The sequence below is a fragment of the Talpa europaea genome, assembly GCF_964194135.1.
Source record: "Talpa europaea genome assembly, chromosome: 12".
NCBI lineage: Eukaryota > Metazoa > Chordata > Mammalia > Eulipotyphla > Talpidae > Talpa > Talpa europaea.
Genome location: NC_140079.1, coordinates 99,201,397 through 99,226,604, shown reverse-complemented (window position 1 = coordinate 99,226,604; position 25,208 = coordinate 99,201,397). Strand labels below are relative to the sequence as shown.

Here is a 25,208-nt window from a genome sequence, read left to right as displayed (position 1 = left end):
TCAGTCGTGTTAGGCAAGCAGTTCCCGAAATAGCACCTTCCATTTTGGTAGCTCCAACTTTGCAGCTGCTCTGTCTCTTTCGTCTGGGAAGAAAACTTTCACATTAAGAGTTGCTGATACGCATTTTCTTCCTTTTCCCACTTGGAGCTGATGAGCGCTGGGCTCCTGACAGCAGCGATTTGGCTCTCAGCTTCAGAGTTGGGAAGAAGTTGGGTCTGTGGGTTTGCCCCTAATTCACCGTTGATGTGCTGAGCTGCAGGGGAAGCCCGCCTCCACCCAGAGCATGCTGTCTTCTCAAGGGGTCCTCCTGCATTCCTACGGCGTGCCCATGATCCTGCCCGCAGCCCCCTACTTCCCCGGACTGATCCAGGTAACTCAAGTCTCTGCCAGCCAGCAACTTAACTCCACAGCGCTCAGAGTAATAATTGGAATTTTTATGGTTGAGAAAGCAAACACTTTTAATACAGGAAAAAGCCCTCGTGCCGTTCGTGGGAAGACAGTAGGAAATCAAAAAGATGGAGCACCCTATCTGGCTATTGACATCTCTCATGGCTGAATAAATGGTGTAGTTGAGTTATATTTGCTTGTATTGATCGGAACGCTGTTTAACATTCATGCCGTTGCTTCAGGAGGTTGACCACGGGCAAAGGATTTGCTCTCCTTCCCAGCTTTCTGAGGGACTCGGTCTCCCGGAGCAGATCATGAGGCGAAGTAACTTATCACGAGGTGATGTGGTTAAGAGCTTTAACCCAGGAAATAGAAGGAGCATGAAATGAGCATTAATGCTCACGTTCTCCTTTACCTGGGTTGTCTGTTTTCATAGAAGGTCCCCCCTCCACCTGGTCGAGTGTTGCCACCCAGCAAGCAGGAGCCTGCTGTGGATGGTTCATTGGTGAAGTTCAGAGATCGTTCTGGAAGCCCCCACCAGCGGTTTACATCTTGACGATGGCCAGAAAGGGGAGGGTTGGAAGTGACTTGGTTTCACTTCTCAGGCTATTCGTTCTGGGCAGGGAAGATCATCCTTGAATAAGGTGATCAGGACCTTTGACCCCTTATTCAGTTGGTCTTTTTATTTACTTGGCTTCTGGATGTCTCTGTGGAAAGCTGACATCCACTAGTGATAGGATTGCAATGTCATGGGAAACCCAGATATTTTGTCACTTGTTGTTTGCTTTTAGTTTGTTTGTTGGGGAATCACCATCCCAGTGGGGATAAATTCCGTATCTGGTTTCTCCAAGAAAGGAAAGACTAAATGCACCTTCCAGCCTCTCCTCACTTCTGCATTCTTGTGCCCCCTCCCCTATAGGTTAACGTTCTATAAGCCCAGAGCTTATGCATGAAAACATCTGGGGAGGGCCAAACACCTTCCTCCTCTTCTGAATGCTATGGCTACTTTTTGTCAACTGTGAGAAGCTGGGCCATAGGGGCCATTCGGGGGCGATTCCAAATAATAATAAAACATTCTGTCATCCTGGATTTATGGCCACCTCTCAGGCTGCAGGCTTCTTCTGTACTATACGTGAGAAGTAAATGGACTGGTGGGGGAACAGCCCCTGACAACATGGAAATTGTCCTGGCGTTCCTGGCGTCAGCAGGCCATATGGTGCGCGTGGAATTGCAGTAGGACTTGATGGCAAATGGGGAGGTGACAGGCCTTTTGCTTCTGTTGGAAACTTGGGGTGAAGGTCAGCCGATGGAGTTTTGTCAGACCCTCTGCCGCCCCATCCGATAAATAATTACAAGCAAATCGTGCCCTTCACTCCATGCTGATTGATGCTGAAATTGCTTTTGAAAGTTCTCATAAGTTCCTGTTATAGATTAAGTGCCGGTCTAGGAAAAATAACGGCCCCCACTGAATGGGTGAATGTAATCAGGCTTAATGGACTCGAGAGCTTGTTGGGAATTAAATAACTATCGATTTGCTGGAATGTTGCTGTCATTACGAAATGCCACTCTGGACGTATTACCCCAGTGATAGATGAGAAGACACACTGGCCAGCTGAGAAATTGGGGAGGCCCTATTTCTTCCTCCTTTCGCTGAGCATTCGAGAAATACATCCAGTTATTTTCGGAAGGAATGAGTGATTTTACTTGCAAATGTTAGCCTGATCATACTTTGTTTTCCCAAGTGACACCTCTGGTAACTAGTTACCCATCAGTTAGGAAATCAGTGCAGCGGGAGCCGTAGACCAGCTGCTGTGACAGACTTCATCTTCTCCCCCACCCCCATGGAACACACTGGAATGCTGTGGACAGGGAGAGCTGGGCTTTATTTCTGGTTTGCTGAGACATGTTATTTATCCTTTAGCATCAAGAAACTCAAATCACCCCATTGCAGCAATATTTGCAAGGAGAGGAAAGGTAACTCACACACACACACACACACACACACACACACAACCCCCTTTCAGCTGGCGCTGACACCAGCCACTCTTCACCCCAACAGACTACATCAGCTGACTTACCAGGCCCTTGACCTTGTGGGTTTCTTTCCAGCTCTTCAAGATGCAGGATCTTTCCTGTAGCAAATGAAGGTGCCAGCACCACCTTAATAATGTCATCAGAAAGACATTAAAGTGATCCAAGGTAGAGTCTGTGCTCCATCCTCAGTGGCAAGCTCCCTGGCACTGGAGACTCCCAGCCAGAACTATGGTGGCCAGTTGGCAGGATTATTTTGCCAGAGTTTGAGATTCTTCTCAAGGTCTGTCAACCCTAAGAGATAGCTAGAAGTGGGAGAAGAACCCCCTTGCCCTAATTCTTTCCTGTGCCACTTTTTCATTCAGGCCAGCCTGGCTCTGTTTCGGCTGCTCAATTAAAAAAAATAAATAAATAACTGATTGGACCTAACAGGAGGCTTCAGAAGAGCATCACCTCATTTTATATAGACAGTGAAGGGTGGAACTTCCTAAGAGACCGAGGGGAGTAACTGACCAGGCCTTTTGCTCAGAGTAGATTCAGTAGCTGTCACCCCTACCTCCACCCGTTCAGCAAAGTGAGAATTTCCCCCGAATTGGATTCCCGGAGTCCCTTATCTGATGTTTATACTTGTTGAATAGCAAGGTGGGTAGTTTTTCCTTCCAGTCATGTAAAGATCCAGAATGGCTATCGCGGGTTGAAAAGAGCCAGTTCGGGCTGTTTGATGGGTCCTGAGAAGCAAGAGAGGGGAAGAAAACAGCAACAGTACCCAGTGCATTACCTCTAGGCTGTTGGAGTTGACCTCCATCTTGATATGTTTGAATCAGAGGAATCACTGCATCTTCCTATTGAAACTTTTCATGTACTTTTACATTTTCAGTGATACCTGAGAGATTCAATGACTTGTCTGGCTTGAGATCAGAGCAGGCTGGTCTGACAAGTCACTTGTCTGAGTCAGTCTTGAGTTCATTTGCTGCCTGAGATCGTCCCCTGACCATGGGCCATGGCTCACGATGGCCAATGGCGTAAATCAATGTCTTTGCCACTGATTAGTCTGTTGGGTAAGTGTTGGGACTGATGGGTTGTACCCCTCACTCTGGATATCTGCCGGATAGACATACCCTTTGGCTGTTCTTTGCATCAGGACTAATGATCCCCAGCTCATCTAGGCATCAAAGGTAACAGGCCAGGAGACCATATTCCTGGAGGATGGTGTCAGCAGAGCCACACCCACCTCACCTCCCATGCATGTGTTAGTTGTGCACTTACTGCACATGTATTCTCAATGAGACCCAGGCTAGACACCCAGAAAACAAAAGTGCCCTGTGGGTCCACAGCCTGGCAGTAGGAGCAGCAGAGAGACACAGAATTGTGTAAGACTGCAGTGGAGGCAGCAGGCACGAGGGGCAGCGGGCACTGTCGAGAGCTTGCAATGCGCCGTCCCGAAGCCTCAGCATCTCACGTTATTCTCCCGATAACCTAAACCTGGGAACCATAAGTTCACCATCCCTCATCTATAATTTTGAGTTCCAAAAAGCCCTGAAAGTCCATTTTGGGAATAAGTTTAACAAAATAAATTTGGAAAGAAAGTTTGACCTAAAATGTGGTGTGGCTATTTATGGACTTTCTTTATCCCACTTGGTATGAATATTCATATATTTTGCTGTGGGAATATTTATGTGTTTGATTTTAGAGTGTTGTCCCAGACCCCGCTGAGGGTGTTACATAAACTGGAGCTTCTACTGGACGGCCTTTTCGGAAAAAGAATATATGAAAAAAATAACCCTCAGCATCACAATGCAGGTGACCCCTGGGGTCTCAGACGAGGAATCACACTCATGCTTTATGATAACACTTGGCACAGGGAGCGACTGCATTTAACTCAGGGAAAGGTGACTTGCCCAAGGTCATGAGGAATGTCGGTGACAGAGTTGAGGCCTGAACCATGTCTGTTGCCCAGATGCTTCCCTCTTAACCTCCCATCTACTGATATGATGAGCCCCTGCAGAGTGTCCCAAGAAGCAAGGGACATTGGAGCTGAGCTGGAAGGGTCAGCAGGCACCGCTGGGCCAGCAGAGGAGATGCCTTCCTTGCACAGCACAGAATCCAGGCGACCTCATGTGCTGGATGGACACACCAAGCTGGAGCTCCCTCAACCCACTGGCACTGCTGCTCACACCAGATCTCAGAAGCCCAAGCCCATACGGCAGTGGGGCTGGGAGGCATCTCAGAAATGGAACCCCTGTACCCTATGTGTCCTGGAAAGGCACAGGCTGCTGGTAGCCTTGTGTGACCCCCGCAGGCATGGAGTGGAATTCTGCTCCCCTTTGCCACACTTTCTCCCCGAGTCACTAAGCGATCCAAAGGCTGTTTCCCAACTTAAATTTCACAGAGGAGCTAGTGGGGGATGCTGGCCAGTACCCTCTGATGTGAGAGCGACTATGCAAGCCACCCCCACTCTGCAAATTTTGAGGCTGAAATCGGCATTACTGAATTTGGGGATATATTTTGTGCGAGCTGTTCACACACATGGGGTGACTGGGTACGGCTAATGTGTTGGTATTAACAGTGGGCCGGGAGTAACTATCCCTATGGAAAGGTAGAGAAACAGAACGAGCACTCGCGGGTCATTTGGGTCTGTTTCTGGATGAACAGGAAAGAAATAGACTTGCTTTGCCCCGTGGAGGGTGGATTTGCTTCCACACCCTCACCTGGCTGCCTGCAGCGTGTCTGATGTGTGGGGGACCCGCTGATGGGGAGAGCAGTCAGAGCGTACACCTGCTCTAGATGCCGGTAGTGTCATTTACTCCGGGGCTGCTCCATCTTAGTCACTAAGTGACTTTTCTGTGCTGCCAAAGAGGCCATGTCAACAGCCGACTAAATTAAAGAGTCAGGGAGGTGGCAAAGAGAATTTGGAGTCAAACAAGGCCAGGTTGATATATTGGCTGTGGCATTTACTAAGCGTGTGGCCTTGGGCTTGTCAATTAACCTCTCCAAGGCTGTTTTCTCAGCGCAAATGAAAGCAGGAATACCTATCTCGCAAGATGCTTGGGAGCTTTCAGTGTGATTCATCTCTCCCCTTAGCTGTGATTTCTTAAGCACCTACTGTATGCCATGCTGTGAACCTGGGGCGGGTGATATTGCACACGAGATCCTTTCCACGTGAGCCTTCCCGCCTCATAGATGGGAGAAGTCTGTTTTTTTCTGTGTATACCAACCAGATGTTTATTTGGTGGCATGCTGGAGGGAGAGGACTCCTATCTGCTAGTGGCAAACTCTAACCTGGGCTGGTTTGAGAGGATAAAAAGGAAAACGTGGTGCTTTAGATGCAGTTGAATTCAGAGGTTTCAACGACCAGGTCCTGTCTCCCCACCTCTCTTGAATGCCCTCTTCCCTTGATCTTCACTCGCCATGTCCACATGGTGGCCAAGGAGGTCCTTAGAAGTTCCAGATTCACCTCCCAGCTTGACTTAGCAAATGTCTTTCCCAACCGCTCCTGCAGAAATTCCAGAGAGCAGTCTCCCGGGCTCATCTTGTGGACCATGTCCCTCCCCAAGCCAATCGCTGGACTCTGGTGCCCACAGCAGACCTGGAGGTGGGTCAGCCCCTACGGGACTCTGTGGGCTGTGAGTGGAGGGGCTCAGTCCTGGGCTCACAACAGGGTTCTGGACAGGCCAAGACCATGGGCTCATTATCCACAATAGTCGAAGCTACTACATAGTCGAAGCTGCTACAAGCATCCAAGGGTTTTTCTCTCCCAAACTTCACACACACCTTTCCCAGGGAAGAAAGTGATGGGTTTATGGATTTAATCATCCTGACTGCTGATGGCCACGGCGTGTTCACCAGCCGGTGAGCGGGCATCTCCTGCATCTTACTTCTTTATCCGTGATCACACACGACGATCAGTTTCTTTCCACCTACGTGAATTTCAGGTGTCTCCCATGGAAGCATGTCTGCAGCATCCCTGCTCTTTTTACAGGGGAGAAAACCACTCTCAAGGCAGTAAAGACAGTTGCCCCTCAGCAACACCATCGCTGAAGCAAGAGGGCAATTTCTGCAGGAGCAGATGGGAAAGAGACTTTTTAAGTCAATTTGGGAGATGAACCTGGAATTTCTAGGGTCCCCCTCAGCCACCATGTAGACATGGTGAGTGAAGATCAAGGAGAAAAGACACTCAAGAGTAATGGGGAGGCAGGACCTGGTCAGTGGGGCCTCTGAATTCAACCGCACTGACCACTTGAGTAGTCATGTTTGCCTTTTTATCCTCTCTAGCCAGACTGGCTTAATTTGTCACTAGCAAATCACTTCTCCTCAGAGTAGGAATGCATGCACCTGCCCTCATGCGTGCACAGGTGTATACACACATGCATGCCTACACACACCTGCACAACTACATGCATGCACTCACATCCACAGAGGCATGCACACACATGTGTGCACACACAGCCACACATACATACAGAGAAACCAAAACCCTCCATGTATGAAGTTTGGAATAACATGGACCTGCGTGCCAGGCTCTTAGAGGTGCTAGCAACTTGCCCTGTTCTGTTTTATAGAAATGCACTTTTTTTAATTAAAGCATTAAAAGGACACTGTCAATCTCTTCTGATTAATATCAGCCCTATAAAAAGGATGAGTTTCTGCAGCAGCCATCTGTCATTTTGATCATTTTAAAGGCATGCTATATCAGCAAGTGTGCTTTTTATACTACGCTGGCATGGGGCAGGCCGGGCGGGAGAAGCCTGTGGGCTTCACACTCCACGTTGCTGCTCTGGCGGGCAGCAATCTGAGCCGTCCACGGAGCAGCAGAGCCCCTGCTCTGGCTTTGAAAGGTTGTTTTGGGATAGTACCGTCCTGGGGAGATTTATGGTGGAGATACTCACCCCTATTTATGTTTCTCTCCCGTCTAAAGATAGACCTATCACACATGAGCCCCACCAGCATCCAAGGAGTGAGTGCGGCCCTTGGGTTAACCGTGAGCCCGAGTGCCCAGCAGCACCAGACTCCAAGCTCGCACCCTTTCCTCGGGGCAGCCAGGCTGCTGTCTGCAGTGTCCCCTGCTACCTCGAGCTCTCCGGGCTGGTCAAAGCAGGAGGTAGAGGCATCGTGAAATCCGTTCACTCATTGTAATAATTACTTATTGATTGTGGATTCCATGTGGACTTTCTCTAAGCTCTGGAGGCCTGAGGTGACTCAGGCCGGTCGCTGTCCTAGAGATGGCTCAGGTGTCACAGCTCAGGTGTGTGAGCGGACTTGAAGTCCGGGACGGTCAGGCTGCTGAGTGTCCCCACCCGCCCCACCCATGCGAGGGTTTTCTGTGTCAATGATTTGAGTGGTCAGGGGTCTTGTACCATCCCACGAGGATGGCTGCCTGTGACTAGGTTCTCCATCCTCCAGGGCCACAGAGGGTGGTTCAGGGCCACAGAGGGTGGTTCGGTTGTGTTTCTGAAGCAGTGGCCAGCTCTGCCCTGCGGCCAGCCTGTGGTCAGAAGACTGCATCTCTGCTGTGGGGAAAGCGGCCTCCTTCCGCGGGGCTTGTATTTCACTGGATCCTCCGCATGGGGTCCCGGAGTGAGAGGATTTAGGGAGCACAGGGGCTTTAGGGGCAGTGGTGGGGGGCTGGGCGTTGTGCAATGTTCTCATGGCTCTATTGGGAGGAGCTAGTTTTTCCATGTCATGGGACACTCCAGGGAAGGATGGACCAGGGGAAGCCGCGTTTGGTCTGACTCACCCGCCAACCTGGGAGAGGTGCCCCCCTCCCGAGCCCTGCTCCCCGCGCCAGTGGGGAGCCACGACGACGCTTTGCTTTGACTCCCAAAGCCAGTGACGGGCCAGGCCAGGAAGCGAGCAGCCTGGGCCCTGAAGCAGAGGTGTCAGGACCGAACCGGCTCCCAGACCCATTGAGTGGGCCCCCTGGTCGTCAGGGAATCTGGGCTTTGCCTCCCTGAGCTCCCTTATCTCCCCGTCCTAAGGGCGTGGACGTGAAAGCACCTGTGGGGGGCGCAGCAGGTGCTGCCCTGCTCCCTGGAGGACTCGCCGGGGTCAGTAACTGGGGCCAGCGTGGCTGCTGTGTCCACGGTGCCCAGTCGCAGGCATCTCTCATCTCTGCAGCGCTCAGGCTTGGGTGCGGTGGGCACGTTGGCACCCCTCTGTTGCCCCCGACATGGACCGAGTGCTGTGGGGGAGGGGAGAGGTGATGATTATACACCACGGGGGGCGACACCCGCAGCCCATGCCCTTGGGTGACCCGAGCCCCAGGGTTCCCTCCCGCCCCCTAGGCTACACCCAGGGCCTGGCACTGTGCCTTTGTGAAGAGGGCCACGGCCGTGGCTGCGTGGTCCCTGCTCCAGCTGGACGGGCTGGGCTGGCCAGCAGCTGGGTGGGCTTTGAAGGAGAAAAGAGAGGCCCATCCGCTCCCCTCCATGTGGCCTTCTGGGGACAGACTCTGTGGGACCACCCACACCCCTGTTCCATGCAGCTCCTGGCACACTGTGGGCGCTTAATAAATGTTAAATAATAAGAATAGCTCCCATCTGTCGAGCCCGGTGGCAGGGAGGATGTGCGAGCACAGGATACCGACTGCCTCTGGGCAGCTGGCGGCCGTCGGGACAGCATCTTCCAGGCCCTCCCGCAGGTGCTTCCCCTTCCTCCTCCGGGTCAGAGTCTGGCAGGTTCATCTGCAATGCAGGTGTCCGCCCTGGACCCCAGGCCACCTGCTCCAGGAAGGCAGGGAGGAGGCCAGGGACCAGCCTGCTGCGCCAGCCACCCGCTTTCCACGAACAGCTGGGCTGGGAGCTGGTGTAGACCCTGGGGCAGGGCCCTGTGGCCGCTTCAAAGGGGCAGTGGGCCTTATGTCCATCACTTCCTTGGCCGAAATGCCTGCTGGGCTTCAGTTATGAGGAGCTAGTAATAATCCGCCTCACTTATAATAGGACAGCGGCAGGGCTGGCTCTCAGCCTTGCTGCATGCCTGCTGTGTGTAAGGCGTCTCACCTCAGGGCCCAGTGGCTTGTGGTGTCTCAGAGGAGAAAGAGGCCCCAGCAGCAGGGCTGAGAGCGAGGGTGCTCGCCCAACTGCTGGTTCGAATCTCAGCCTGGCTTCCTTTGGACAGTCCTAAAGCAGCCTGTGCTGCCATTTAATCATCTGTAAGATGCACCCACCACAACCTAGACCCAGGCTCTTGTGTCGACCTCCACGGGGTGGGGACAATACCGTGTTGCTTCTGAGGGTCATAAGAGTTAATTCTTGTGAAGCACCTTTCATGGCACCTGGCATACAGTATAAGCTCACTAAAGGATAGAAATAATAGTAAATAATGGGAATATAGCATTACCATTGCATATTGTTTATTATGCATGTGTAATAATATGTAATACATATGACCATAAATAGATAATATAAATCTTTATAGCTATATAAATACACTTTACAAGTATAAAATATATATACAATTATATATGTAAAATATGTATTGCAGCATATATAAATAACATTTATAAAATATATACAATGCAATACATAAAATAAAGATCATGTCTAATGTAATAATTTTTATCATAATATACTTTTATATATAATGATGCTATTGATTATATTAGATTAAAACTGAAGCATAATGTATAATAACCATGTATACTACACAAACTATATAATAACCATATGTACTACATATAAATACTACATAAAATAACTATATGTAGTATTATATAACACCACATTATGTATTCTGTAATAATTACATGTGTCATTATATTATGGTTATGACATACAACATTGTGATACATAATGATACATAATGTTACACATCATTATATAATAAGTAAATATTATGTCATAGGGTTATGATTACATACAAACTATAAAGTAAGTATAATTTTGCATTTATAAAGATAATACTTTAATATTATCATTTCTATCACCGCCACTGCTGCGGGTCCCTCCGTTGGGTACTTCCTGGAGGGCGTTTCTGCTGCTCTGAGCCATCCAGGAGAAACTGCTTTTAAAAGGAAGGGGAGTCCGGGCAGGTGACCAGGCCTGGTGAGCGGGCAGGTGGAGCTGGGGGAGGTGTTGGGGGGGCAGCCTCCTGTGTGGGCGGAGCCTGCCCCAGCCCAGCCTCCTGTTTGCAGCAGAACCCCGAGGGGGGTCACTTGTGCTCATGCCCGCCCGCAGCCCGGCGGCAATGTCCAGTGTCCGGAGGGCTTGTCCCTGAAGCCTTCTCCTCAGGAGAAGATGAAGGCCGAGGCGGGGCCCTGACTCAGGAAGGGGCTTGGTGCTGGTGGCTGTGTGGCCTTCTTTCTGGTGATCAGCGCCCAAACCTCCTGGAAGTGCACTTTCCCCTTTGCTTTAGACTCAAACCAAGCGGCACACACCAGCGCGTGCCACTCCTGGCCAGGACAGCTCCCCAGTGTCCACTTTCGCGTGGAGTGGAGCTGCCCTTTCTCCCTCCTGCTTGGTGTCGCTCCGGCGGGTTTAAGGCTGAGGCACCTGGATCCAGGAGGTGTGGACAGAGAGGATGTGGGGTGGGCTGGGTCACCACTGACCACCTCACCAAGGCACCACGGCCCACAGGGCGCAGCTGTGGGCTTCCTGTTTTTGCCAGGAGCCTTTTCCAGAACTCGGGTGGGCCCTCGGGGCGCCAGTGACGGGGGCTTTTCCCACACCTGGTGTTTAGGCAGGTGGCGCCTGCTGAGGCTGAACCGTGCTGTGGGTGGCCTGCGGGACGGCCGAGCAGATGTGGGGCTCCATGCCCAAGGTCAGCCGCCACCGCGTCCCTGCATCCCCGGGAGGGTCCAGGTGGGCTCCATGTGAGTGAGTGGCTGATGGATAAAAACGGACCCCCCAGGGCTGAGGGCGATGCAGCGCATGTGGGGTTCTCCAACCAGAAGCTGTGGGGTTGAGGTGCAGGAAGCCTGTGTGAGCATTTGCTTTCCTGTCTGTGCCTGGAAGCCAGGGCCTCGGAGGACACTTTGTGGAGAATGGGTGGACACTTCCCGCCTGGGCGGAGAACATTTTGTGGCATCTGGGTGCACTCTTGGGGCCTGGGTGCTGCCGCGGGGTGCTGTATCCAGGCCGGGACGCGAGCCCCGGCTTCTCATTGCTGTGCTCAGCACGCCGCAGCAGAGGCGAGGGCAATGCAGACTGTGGTGAAAGATGGCAGGGGACAGTGATCTGAGGGCCGAGAAACCCAAGGTGATTCCCAGGTGCGGGTGTTTTGTCAAGATCCCTTTGGTGGCAGGAACAGAGCCCAGTCCTGGGGTGCTTGAGTTAGAGCAGCTGCATCTCCTTTCACTCTTTTTGAAGTGCAACAGCAAACACCCCAATGCACACAAGCTCTTGGGCCCAGAAGCAGAAAAGAAGGGAAATGAAGGAGGGGCATGCCAGGCCAGCGGTGACTTTGCCCCAGAGGGCACGGGCCAGGCCAAGGGACACTTCCCGTTCACCACCAGGGGTGCATTGCTACCGGCACGTATAGGGTGGGCGCGAGGGTCACTCAGAATGGTCCAGACCACCCGTGTGGCTCAGCAGACTGGTGACAGCCTCAAAGATCTCTGTCCTCGGTGGTGCCCAGGTTCCGATGGGTGCAGCCTGGGTACTTCATCTCTGAATCAATGAACAAGTGATGCCAGACCCCATGCAGGGGGAGGGTCCTCAGAGCCTGGTGAGCAGTTCTGGGCAGGTGAGAGCAGGAGGTGGTGGAGGTTGTTGTGAGCCAGGACCCACCCCAGGAGCTCATTTTCAGGGTCTGCTGGGACCACCTGTGACTGGTGACCTCCCCCAGGCCAAGGTCTGGCCCCGCCGCTGCTTACCACCCGGTCATTGCCTGTGGGAACAGTCACAGCCAAATGATTTGGTCTTTGATTTAAACTATGGACTCCATCTTGGATTCATTTCCAACAGAAAATTTCATTAAAAATAATTGTTGCTTATTTTTCCAATTATAAAATGAATGCGGGATAAATGCAAAATAGGTCTTGGAAATCAGAAAAGCACCAACACACACACACACACACACACACACAGAGTTGTCATTCACCACCCAGAAGGAGCCACTTCAAGCCACTGTATACATCTCAGGCCTTTATCCTGCACAGGTATTCTCTTTCTTAATTTTTTTTTTTAAGATTTATTTTATTTCTTTATGCATGCAAGAACTGTGGTGTAGGCCAGAGACAGAGTGGGGAGCAGAACAGGTGGATCTACTGAAATACACTGCTGAGGGGAGCAGCGGGCAAGACAGGAGAGGTCTGCCACGCCATGTGGGTCAGCTCCCTGGCCAGGGATAGAACTCATGCCACAGTAGCTGCTGATAGCTTGATAGTCCTGAGACTTAACCCCTGTGCCACCAGGGAGGCCCCTGAACAGGCATTTTCTTCCAAGAAAAAGTTCTTATCCTGTACATAAGGATTTGTGTCACTTGCAGCTATATATTTTTAAAGATTTATTTATTTAATTATTTATTTATGTATTTATTTATACAAGTACTGGGTATACTCAGAAGCGCTGGAGGGTGAGAGAATTCACCAGAGCCAGAGCGGGGAACAGAACAGGCAGACTGACGAAATACACTGCTGAAGGGAGCAGTGGGCGCAACAGGAGAGGTCTGTCACACCATGTGGGACCCTCGCCAGTGGCCGGGGATCGAACTGGCGCTGCAGAGGCTGCGGGCAGCTTCGCAGCCCAGCGCTCAACCGCTGCGCCACCAGGGGAGGCCCTGCAGCTATATTTTTTAAAACAGCTTTTAAAAGTAAAACGAGTTACCTTTTAGTTTAAGAATCTCCTCTTGGTTCGGCTCATAAAGACGAGGGAGGTGTGTGCAAACAATGCCTGCACCGCGTCCTTTCTATCCGTCCTGTCGTTCACCCCCTCTTCAGCCATGACAAGTTGTGGCTGCCTAAGTAAATCCATTTGTGAAACAAGAGAGCTTAAGTGAGACGGGAAGAGGAAGGTGGGGACAATGTGGGGGGACCAAGGATTCACCCCAGGGATCGGAGAATCCCAGGAGGGAGAGAGCTTGGTGGGCTCCAGCCAGGTGGGTGGCTTCTGTTTCCTCAGCCCCATGGGTTGGGGAGCTGAAGATGTGCTTCCCTCGGAGGAGAAGGAAGGGCCCCTCGCCTCCATGCATGCAGGAGTGCACTTGGGATCGATGCAGCCTGGAACTCGGTTCCAAAGACTCTGCTGCTGTTCACGCGCATTTTGGGCTGCAACTTGGGTTAAAGACCGAGCTGCTAGGGCGAGCCAGGTCTCTCCCTGCACCTGCGTTGAGCTGGGGAGCTGGGGCTGGGAGGCCGCGCAGACCAGCCTTGTCAGTCCTCATCACTCCTGCCTGCGTATTTCTCTTGCAAGCCAAACGCATGTCCAAGGCGCAAGATCCGTTTTCAATTTAAATGACTTCACTTTCTCTCTTAAAATCTAAATCCTTCTCCTAATTCCCTTAAGTCCTAAAAGTATAACATGTTCTCTTTATAGATTGGGGAAAGAAGTCACGGGCTGGGCTCTGCCGATGGCATTAGGATGCAGGGAGCCCGCCAGCCCTCGCTGGAATGTGCGTGGAAAATCCTCAAGCCCTTTTCTCAATCAGTGGCTTACCCGCTAATGTTCTTCCCTTTCCACCTTCATACCTGCTCCTCAAAATCAGAGCGAGGGGGATGAATTACCACGTGCATTTCAGGGCCCCGGGAAGGCTGGCTTGGGGAGTGCAGCTGCCTCCAGCTTGGTTTTCATGCATTCCTTCCTTTAGTAGATATTTATGGAATGTTCAGGGTGTGCCCCACAGACAGTAGGCTGCAGGGGTGAGTGGGACCACTTACATGTCCTGGGGAAGGGACAGTGAGCAGGAGAACACGAGACGGCATGAAAGGCTGTGAAAAAAATAGTTACATGCTAGTGTCGGGAGGGTTATTTTGGATGGCTGAAGGGGGAAGGTGTGAAATAGGAGCTCAGGTCTGACTGACAAGTCGGGGCCAGCTGGGTGATGTGCTGGTGTGGGAGGAGGTGGGCCAATGGGCGCACTTGGTGAGTGACAAGAAGAGTCAGCAGGACTGGGGCTCAGGGGCAGAAGAGGGAGGAGCTGGACATGAAGTCATACATGAGGTCAGCAGCCAGGTCACCTCCCGCTTTTGAGGACGTTGCAGGGAGTTGACATTTTGATCTAAAAGGGCTGGCAAGCCTCTGGGAGCGTTCAAGTAGGGGGTACCATGATTTGATTTTACATTTCTAAAGTATTCTCTGGAAGCCAGGTGAAGGGCCCAGCAAGGTCTTCAGCGGGAGGAGATGGGACCAAGGAGGCGGTGTGGGTTCAGGTGTGCTTTCAAGTAGGGATTGCCGGCCAGGTAGCCATGGAGGCGAATGAACACCCACCCCTCCATGGCTACCGTCCCATGACCTCCACCGACTGCCCTGGAAGGCAGGGCAGGGTAGAGCAGAAGATCACAGAGATTATAGAAAGAGCGGGAGAGGGCATCATAGTAGAGCCTGTGTGTGTGTGCGTGTGTGTGTGTGTGTATGTCTCGGGGAGTGCAGTGTGTATGTGTGTTTAACTGTTAACGACCCAGAAAGACATCGGAGGGTTACACACAACTGCTGAGCATGTGGCCCGTCCTGGGCTCTTGATGGTGCCCCCTGCAGCAAGGCCCCAGCATCTGCTGAGCCGTGTGCTCACGAACTGGCATTTCCATCACAGGACAGTGGTGTTGCAGGGCCGGCTGGTTTCCCTGGTGTTTTCTTTTACCTCAAGCAGGGAAGGCCCCCTGGGGTACATGTCTCACTTTTGTCATTTGGAATGACAGGCATGTCTTGGGAGTTTGCATTCAGATGGACCTGGGTGCCAAAACCAGCTCACCCGCGGTAGATTGAACTCAAGTGGGTTATTTTAACTCTCAGAGCCTCTGTTGACTCATGAATAAAGCAGAGGGAAATATGTGCACGTCAAAGAACAGCAGAAGAGATGACTCTGGGTCTGGCTCCTCTAGGCCTTCTATGACTCTTCAGACATCTTCAGACCCCGCTCCATGTGGGGGGTGCTTGGTCTTGGAGACTGGCACTCAGGAAGCCAGGAGGGCCCCACATGGTGCAATCTGGGATCTCACGGGGGAGAGACAGACACAGAACATAACAGCAAGACCAACATGTGAACTGATGGATTACAGTTGGAGTGAGCAGGTGAAGACAGTTACGTCGGAAGGAAGACTTAGATTGGGTGATCGTGAGATCAGGACACTGTCCCCTTGAACTCACGTCCCAGTGAGTTGAGATCCTCCTTCAAGGCCCTCTCCCCCACTTTCCTGAGCTTCCTGGCTTTGTGTCGGACACTCGATCTGTTCTCTTCCACACCCAAAATACACCTGTCTGCGGGGAACAGCTGAGGGGCTGTGAGGCAGGGGAATGTGCTTCTCCAGAGTTGGGGAGCCACCTGTTTCTGGGAGTATGGACATGCATGTTCTCTCCCTCGAGCTGGATGCCTGGGCAGGGAATTTTCAGCTGTCAGCAGCTGTCTTTTCTGATCCACTGCCGAGGAGCTTCCAACCCCAGGATAACCCATCTCGACCCTCACCAGTGACTTTGAGGCAACTGTGTGGAGCAGAGCAGCAAAGGGGGGGCTCCTGCAGTGTGATTTGTGGCCATGGATTCTTCCCCGGTGGCTGGAAATTTGCCCTCAAAGTCTATGTCAAACTGTGAGCATATGGCCGTGCAATGGAGGGGCTTTAATTTCTAGTTGATTGTCAATGGCCCCCCATGGCAGAAGCATAGTTAAGAATCTCTACTCCAGAAACAGCAGTGGTTGGTGGCGTTGTGGCTTCTGGGTGGGCAAATCTTCAGCTTTCAGAGGAAGTCAACTGGACTCTGAGGGACAGTGGCACCGAACTGGGCAGAAAGGACCGGCCCTGTCCTCCCTGTAGAACAGATGACCAAATAGGAGGAGACTGGGGGTGGCAGCCTGTCCTAGAAGTTAGACACCCATCCTGGATTGAGCGGTGTGCCATCCAAGAGCCATAGAGCCCTTCCCTCCTCAAGTGAAGCTCAGCAGGGGAATGGGAGAGCTGACACCACCATGTGCTCGCTTTAGGCCCCTCTGCTATTTTGGTCAGTGCTGTGGTTCTAGAATACTCTGTGTCCAATCCCAAAGAGAAGTAGGGTGGGGCCAGAATGATCAAGCCAGAGGTGTGTCCCCTTCTCTAGGAAAAGCTTGACAGCACCCCCACCTGCAAAAATGGGCAGAGCAATACTTCTACATGGTCCATGCAGTTCTGGAAGGTGTCCCTCTTATTCCACATCCAACCCCAAACGATCAAACCTTCTGGCTTCTACTCATTTATGGCATAGGGTGAAGGCTAGAACACAAGAGATGTTTCCAAACACAGCCACCCGCACGCATACATCAGACACTTTTGCAGAGAGGTTTCAGTCTGTGCACAGACCCCGTAAGGGGATCCAAAGTCCCCTTATTTGGTTTTGACCACAGTTTCCTAATCTTCAGACATGCAAATGCTTTCTGGCACCAGCACTACTGTACAGCGAATACTTCCATTTAGATTCAGTTTTATGAGTAATATGAACTCACAAAAGGAAGCTTTCCATCTCTACCTCAACTGGACAGCTACCATCCCTAGGCATAAATAAATGGAATTGACTAGAAATACATGATTGCACCATCTAGAATGGCTGTAATACAAAGATGGACAATAATGAGTGTTGGCAGGGGTGTGGAAAAATTGGAACCTGCATGCATTGCAGATGGAATGCAAAATCTTGAATTACTTTGGGAAATAGATAGGTAGTTCCTCAAAAAATAATGCAGAAAGTTGCCACATGACCTAGCATTTCCACTGCCAGGTGTATACCCAAGAAAATCGAAAATAACACATGCCACCCACACAAAAACATGCACAGGCATTCATAACAGCATCATTCTTAGTAGCCAGATGCCGAAACAGCCTCGGTGGCCATCCACTCATAGATGGATAACCGGGAAGTGATCATCCATGTGCCGGGAGTTCTTGAGCCATCGGGAAAAAATAAGTGCTGAACCTGCTTCAGCAAGGATGTGCTTTGACAACAGAATCTCTGTGGAACCAGCCAGGACAGAAGGTCATGTCACAGGAACCAGGTCTATGAGATCTTCAGAACCAGCAAATCCATAGAAACAGGAAGAGGAGTAAGGGTTCCTTGGGGCTGGAGGAGGAGATGGGTAGGGGCCTTCTTTACAGACGATGAAAAATTTCCGGAATTGGATAGAGGTGATATTTTCAAAATGCTGTGACTTGATCAAACCAACACATTAAAAGGGTCCATTTTATGGTATGTGAATGATATCTCAACTTTTAGATGCATTGAAGACACCCAAATATTACCTCAATGAAAAAGAAATAGAAATAATTAAGTAAAGAAAAAAGAAATTAAAAAAAGCATTGAAAACCCAGCAGTGTGATGGGATTCTCCATGTCTTGGTTTTGCTTGGTCTGAGACCGGTGCTCCCTCAGGCAGAGGGGAGATTTGGAGGTGTCCCTGCTGGGATAGCAGGAGCTGAGGTTCCGTGGTCAAGAAAGCAGAAGAAGGAAGACCGAAAAGGGAGCAGCCCCCGAGAACTTCCACTGCAAGGCGATGGCGGAGTTAGGATTTCATAAGAGCTTAAGTCCTATGACTTCCTGGAGCCTATTTGCTATTGATGACAATCGGAAGTGGATGAGGATATTTTAGCTGGGGTAAATGGAATGTTCTCGAAATGTGCTGTGCCATATGGGACTCGCTAGCCACATGGAAGGATTTAAATGGAAGTTAATTAAGGTCACACTGTTGACACTTCCTGTGCCCCACAGGCACATGGGGGCTGCCCTTACTGCCTCGGATGGCATCATATACAGCATTCCTTTCTCTGCTCAGAGTTCTAGGGGATCCACTCGAGGAGACTGAGTTAATCCTATGGCTACACCGAGGCCTCTTCTCTCCTGCCCCCTTCCCCATTTAAGCAGATCTGAACACTCACATGATGACTATTGTCATCATCGTAAAAGGAACAGTCAGTATTGGTATGTGCTCTGTGCCCGGCAGTGTGAGAATCTTTTAGCACATGTCACCTCACTACATCCCCCCAACATTCTCAGGGGCAGGTACTGTTATTACCCAGCCTGAGAGGGGAGGAAATGGAGCATCAGAGAAGTTAAGATATTCAAGTTCACAGAGCGGGTGAATGCAGAGCCTGGATGTGGATCTGAGTCAGTGTCCTCATCTCCCACACCCCATCTTCAGGCTTCTGACCCCAGCTAGGGCTCCTGCAGGATCTACCTGCTCTTTCTTTTTCACCTTGAAGAGTAATGACTGTGAGCTTCTAACCAGTTTTAATAAATAAGAAAGCAGAGTAAAACCTGTGGGTCGGCTTATCACACCCCAACCCCACGCCCCGCCCCTCAGGCCGGGTGTGCTAATGGGGAGTGTTGGCCTGAAACCCTCTCCGTGCCCATCCATGCCACCCCGGGCATGCCCGTCTCGGGCACGCTGCCTGTGATTTAAGTCAATGGGATCACCATATTGTTCTGCTGCTCTCTTTGGCCATCTTCCACGTCAGTACCTGTAGGTTGGCCCTATTATTTGTAACAGACCATTTGAAACCCCACGTGTGGCCGCGCCACGGTCTGTCAGCCAGCGTCCCTTTTGTACACATTTAAGGAGCTTTCTCTCATCTCATCCCCTTTCGACGGTGCAGCTGCATGAGTGCCGGGCTCACCCCTGTTTCTGCACACGCGTGAAATATGTTTAGGGTGGACTCCCAGACTCGGGCTTGATGTTTCCAAGGGTTTGCACATTTTGTATCCTGACAGAGACTGCCAAATGCCCTCCAGAAAATGGCTGTGCAGACTCTCCCTCCCTCACAAGCGGCGCGATGGACCAGCTTCCTTGCATCCCTGCCAAAACTGGACATCATCAATCTTTTACATCGTAGCCAATCTGCTGGGTGATAATTTCTTTTCCTTTCAACCTTCAGGGTCATTTACACCTCTCTCCACCTGCTCTGCTCAGGCTTCTAGCTGCTGATGGCCAAAGGCATTCTGCTGGAGGCAAAATGAGGTCAAGGCCAAAAACCATATTTCCTTTCATGGGAGGGGAGTGTGTTTGGGTAAATACAGCAGGCGCCAAGCACCTCCTCGGACTGAAAGGTGGAACAGCAAAGTCCCAGAAACCCCTTCCAGGTGGTGTGTCTGAACTCCCAGCTCGGTCGCCCTGCTGGATGCAGTATAACCAGTTCTAGCAGGGGATGTGTCCATCCAGTCCTTTTTTCAGCAAATAGCGACCAGGTGTTGACAGAATGCCAAGCGTAGTTTCCAGCACATGTAGTGCTGAGGGGCGGCCAGGCCCCCTGCTTGTGGACTCGGGTCCCTACGTGGAAAGATGGAGGCAGGAAGCAGGTGTGTCTTCAGAGAAAGAAGAAATAACAGACTGAAGTGGGAGGGCTGCTCTGGCCGGGCTGGGTGAGGGACTCTCCGTGAGCAGTGGTTCTGAAGAAAAGGTCCAGAAGGACAGCCCCTGGGAGGCGTGGAGAGGAAGCCACTCATTTGGGGCCTGGAGATGAGAGGCCAGGGGGTAAGAAACCCTCCTGGAGAGGCAGGAGGGCCAGGTGAGGAGTTTGGAGCAGCAGCCTCTGGGAAGCCGGGTGACAGCACAGTGTGGCTCGTGCAGAGACCTAGCCAAGCTCACGCCACTGGACATCCTGCATCTATGAATGTGCTGATTTTTAAATAATGCAAATATGTTCATGAAAAGTGCAAGGCTCTCTAACAGCAGGGCCCTTCTCAACATGCTCAGCAGCAGCTTCTTGGGGCTGGAGGGGAGGGCTGGACCAGTGGGGGGGGGAGGGCTGGGAGTCACCCAAGGCCTTCGCCGCGGTATCTGAGTCAAGGCTCCTCACAGACACCCGCAGGGGCCTGCAGCAAGGCCTGGGTGGGGAGGGCACCACGCTGGCCTCCTCCTGCTTTCTCCTGCCCACGCAGATGCCGGGTCTCCCCTGGGCGCCTCCGTGGGCCCACAGAGCGCTTCTAAGGCTCAGCCCCACCGGGCTGCACCGCACCTGCTCGTGAATAGGTTGCTCTGAGCGGGGCTGTGGCCTGGACGGGGAAGGAGCCCCAGCGCCAGCCTGGCAGGGCAGCGCTCAGGAGCACACGCCGTTTTTGAGTCCACTGGCATCGTGTGGCCTGAAACGCCTGGCCGGAGAAGGCAAGAGGAACGCACACATCCCACTGGCGGACACCGTCCTCTGGGGATAAATCACACTTGCTTATTGTCATTGCACTCGCAGGGCTTGTTGCAAATAATATTTTAAATAGATGTTGCAAAACATTTTCAGTGAGTCAGCAACAGCAGCTGAGTCTGACAGCAGAAGGGTGGTGAGCAGAGATGGTGGACAAAGGCTTGGGTGGAGCTGCGGTGGTGTGTGCCGCTAAGGTGGCCTGCGGAGCTGTGGGTGAAGGTGAAGCGTGGGCAGAGCCATGGGTATAGGGCAGGGCTATGGTGGAGGCGGGGCTAGGGTGGTCAGCCAGAGCTTTGGTGGTGTGTGCTTCTGAGACGGTGGGCAGGGCTGTGGGCGGAACTGTGGTTGTAGGTGGAGCTGTGGATATGGGGCAGGGCTATGTTGGAGGCCGAGCTATGGTGGGCAGAGCTAAGGCCATGGGTTGGGGCTATGGTGGTGACCAGAACTATGGCAGAGGGTGGAGCTATGCTTTTAGGTTGAGGCTATGGTGGATGTGGGGCTTGGGTGGTCAGCCAGAGCTTTGGTGGTGTGTGCTTCTAAGACGGTGGGCAGTGCTGTAGGTGGGGCTGTGGTTATAGGTGGAGCTGTGGTCGTAGGTGGAGCTGTGGACATGGGGTGGGGCTATGTTGGAGGCCGAGCTATGGTGGCAGAGCTAAGGCCATGGGTTGGGGCTATGGTGGTGACCACAACTGTGGCAGAGGGTGGAGCTATGCTTAGAGGTTTAGGCTATGGTGGAGGTGTGGCTAGGGTGGTCAGCCAGAGCTTTGGTGGTGGGTGCTTCTAAGATGGTGGACAGGGCTGTAGGTGGGGCTGTGGTTTTCGGTGGAGCTGTGATATGGGGCAGGCCTATGTTGGAGGTGGAGCTATGGTGGGCAGAGCTAAGGCCATGGGTTTGGGCTATGGTGGTGACCAGAACTATGGCTGTGAGTGGAGCTATGGTTGTAGGTGGAGCTGTGGATATGCTGCGGCTATGGTGGTGGGCGGAGCTGCGGGTGGAGCTTTGTGGTGGTGGGGCCATCTTGATTTTTCTCACTCTTTGGCCACAGTTTTTCCCTTGAGCCTCTCCTGATTCTTATTAAGTGAAGGAAAGAAACTCACCTCCCTCTCTCTCTTTTCTCACTGACCTTGTTCTGCCCCATAACCTTTGCCTTTGTCCAACGAACGTCCCTGTGTTCTGATCCCAAGTACCCTGTTGATGAGCCTTTTCACGTCCTGTGCACAGAACTTTTAAGCAGCGCTGGGATGCAAAAGTCCCTCTTCTTGCCCGGAACAGGTGCCTTGGAGGAGCACAGGCAACTGGAGATGCTTCCCATAGCAAAGCGGTGCTTTAACCACTATATTTTGAGATGAATTCAGGAGCGCCTGCCAATGCAGTTTCTGCCTCTGCTTCGCTCCCGGCTCTGGTCTAAACCTTCTGCTCTATTCATGGAGAGGTATTTTCTCAGCCTCCTTTTGATCCTCGTTTATTTATTTATTTTCCTGGCAATCATGGGAGCAGGATTTGCTGTTGTAGCAAAACACATTTCATTTTTATTTTTACTGTCTCTGTCTTAATAGCAAGGCCTGCCTTCATCCGCTCGAGAATTACATTATCTTGCATGTGGGCTAATAAATAGTGCAGTCTGAGACCTCAACTCCAACCAGCCTTGTAGGAGTGGAACATTTAATAGGCTGATCTTCGATAGATAATTTACAAGACTTCCACTTCTTATTGATTGACTTTCATAACTCACTCCCGAAAAATAAATTATGTATCTGTTGTCATCGCATTGCATATGCAGAAACTGTCCTGAGAGGGTTGATAAACCTTTGGAAGAATTCATCGTCAAGTCAGCTTCTTCTACAAATAAATGGGGAGAGAAGAGGGGTGGTCCCACTACCAGAGGAGTCGTAACTGCTGCCTGATGGCAAAGGATTGGCAGATTATTTGGTAAATAGCACCAAATAATTCTTCAATTAGGAACTGCTCTTTTTCCAGGGAAAAGCTAAGATGACCTTTCTGTGTTTTTAGGTAGGAAGAATCTAGCCAAGAGGGGCAGGTGGGATAACATGGGAACGTGGCAAACCCAAGAGAAGCAGAGTCAAGGAGCTTCTGGGCGCGAGTCACTCAGTCTGTGTGGCCAGAGAGGGCTGGATTCTAAGGACGGGGCATGAGATTTTCTGCTTTATTCCTATTGATTAGAACTTCAGATCCACAAAGCAAAACTTTTTTTTAAGAGAAAATTGTTTTGGGGCTAGAAAGTATGGCTTTGGTTGAGCTCTTTGCTGGCTCCACATTTTTGGTGACCCGTTGTTCCCATGGAATTGCCAGCCACAGGAGGTACAGACAAGTGTGTGCTCGTTAAGCTCGTGGGTCAGGGACTTTGGATCCAACCCCACATCACCTGTGTGTGCGCTGCGTGACCACGGTGAGTCTCAGTCTCTGAGTCTCCGAGCCGTGACTAGTCTTGACCTAGTGCGTTGTGGTAAGAATTAAATGAGTTTGCATCTGTAAGATACTTACTGACATACTAAGTGCTGCTGGATGCCAGCTTGTGTGTGTGTGTGTGTGTGTGGTGTGCAGTGTGTGGTGTGTTTCTGGCGTGTGTGTGAGTGGCGGTGTGTATGTGCCGTTGTATATGGTGTGGCCCTGGCATGTGTGGCCTGCACGCTTGCTGCCAGGACTATGGGCAGCCCCTTCCAGTTCTTAGATGCTCACTCAGCCATCCCAGCCCCCCATCCCTGGAATCAGAACTGGGAGGCAGATGCACCACAGGCCCAAGCAAGAGCAAGAGGGCTCTGAAGGCCTTCAGGTGCGAGGCCAATGGCTCGGGCCTCCCTGGAGGCAGGTGCCCCTGGGAGACCTGGAAGCCATGTCCTAGGACTTGCTGGGGGCTCTTCTGGAGGATGGTGTGGACGCCCCGCCAGCACCCCACACTGGGCTCCCTTCCCCGCCCAGCCTGGCTCAGCGCCTTCCTTGCACATTCCCTCTTGTCCGAAGATGCCATTAATTAGGCTTCCCCATTCTAGCCTCGCCTTCCAGAGATTTCCTGCAGGTCACCTTGACGTCTTGAGGATGTATTTACAGCCCCTTAATTTATCTCCCTTCATGGAGAGGCACATCCACAGGGTGTGAACTTCTCTCCCTTTCAAGGGCAACCTGGCCCCCATCTCTGCGAGCCATCAATTGAAGGAATGAACCGAAACCACCCAGACGAAGGCACTGCTATGTGTCTGGACGGACATTTTACTTTCTCCTGCTGGAGTTTCTGGATCACGGGGGGAGGCCACATGCACCCGGGTGGCCGCAAAAGCACCCCCGGCCTGCCTGGGAGTCCCGCTCCAGGCTGCACCCCTGCTCGGCTTGCGCCTGGGCAGGGAGGCCAGCTCAATCTTGGGCAGGTTCTGGGCTGGCAACACCCATTTGTGTCACTGCAAATTTTATAGCAGTTCCATCTCACAGGGCCTGCCCTTAACAGCCACCAGCTTCCAGGCAGCACTTACAGGAGGACTAAATTGACTTAGAAAGCTTTGCATTAAGCAGATGTTTACTCTTGGGGAAGATTAAAACCATTTTGCATCGAAGAACGAGGCAATGGCACTTCCCAAAGCGTGAAAGAACTGTTTCTTTTGCTTAAGCGAGGCCCACTCCATCCTCCGCCCCACAGCACCTTGGTCCAGGGCTGGGCGTTCAGTCTAAGCCAGACCCACGAGGTCCAGGGAGGCCGGTTACAAAGGGCACTGTCTCCTCTGCAGCCGGCCCCTGCCTGGTTTCGACTGATCAGGAGAACTAAAGCGACCACATATGTGGAGTCACTTGCACCCCAACAGAGGATGTGGGGACAGGTGGGAGGAGACTGATCTGAGGTGCCCCTGCTCTCCCTGCTACAATGGGGATCAGCAAAAGGTGAGAGGAGCTTCTACAAGTTGCAAGAACATCTTCAGAGTCTAGAGGCGTCATGAAGTCAAATTGTGTGTGTGTGCGGGTGTGTGTGTGCAAGCATTTTGAATGCTGACTGTCATGTAATATGACTCAGCGTTAAGGCACAAAAAAATAGTGTGCATGTGTGTTTATAATATGCAAGTGAAAAGCACAGATAGGGGAGTCGGATGCTGTTGCATTGATATCTAATTCAACAATATGCCAGCTGTGTGACCTTGGGCAAGACACTCAGCCTCTCTGAACCTTAGTTTCCTTCCTGATCCGTTTCCCCCAAAAATAAACAAATAAATAAATAAAGTAAGACTCATTTTGAGTGTTTCTCCAGGGTTAAAAGGCTTTGTAAATCACCCAGCCTGGGGCCTGATAGGGGGGTAACCGATTGGTTATCCTAGGGGCTGATGAGCTATTTATTGCTGACGCAGCTTCTGTTATTACTCTTAGAACATTAATAGGGATAGAGCCACAGAGAGATTGCAGGAAGCCTGAGGTCTGATTTTGTGGGGTCTGGATCTCTTACCTGCTGTGAGGTGGGGGAACAGCCTTGCAGTGAACCCGTGAAGCAGCTGTGGCCTCCCTCCTCCATGAGGGCCCTGTGTGCTGCTTCCCGAGGGAGGGACAGCTGCTTCCAGGA

The 25,208-nt window shown here is 51.6% G+C and overlaps 1 protein-coding gene across 16 annotated transcripts in view; it reads left to right on the top strand.

Annotated features, from left to right (window-relative positions):
- The window catches only part of RBFOX1 (RNA binding fox-1 homolog 1), a gene marked incomplete at both ends in the record, with an annotated part of 929,893 nt that overhangs the window by 616,398 nt on the left and 288,287 nt on the right, over positions 1 to 25,208 (top strand). For 5 of the 16 annotated variants that reach the window (XM_084251200.1, XM_084251199.1, XM_084251211.1 and 2 more), the window contains one exon: positions 284 to 370. The exons of the other annotated variants lie outside the window; for them this stretch is intronic. In XM_084251200.1, the coding sequence (XP_084107326.1) occupies positions 284 to 370 (87 nt within the window). Of the gene's footprint in view, positions 1 to 283; positions 371 to 25,208 lie in introns of those variants that run through there. 16 annotated transcript variants of the gene reach the window in all.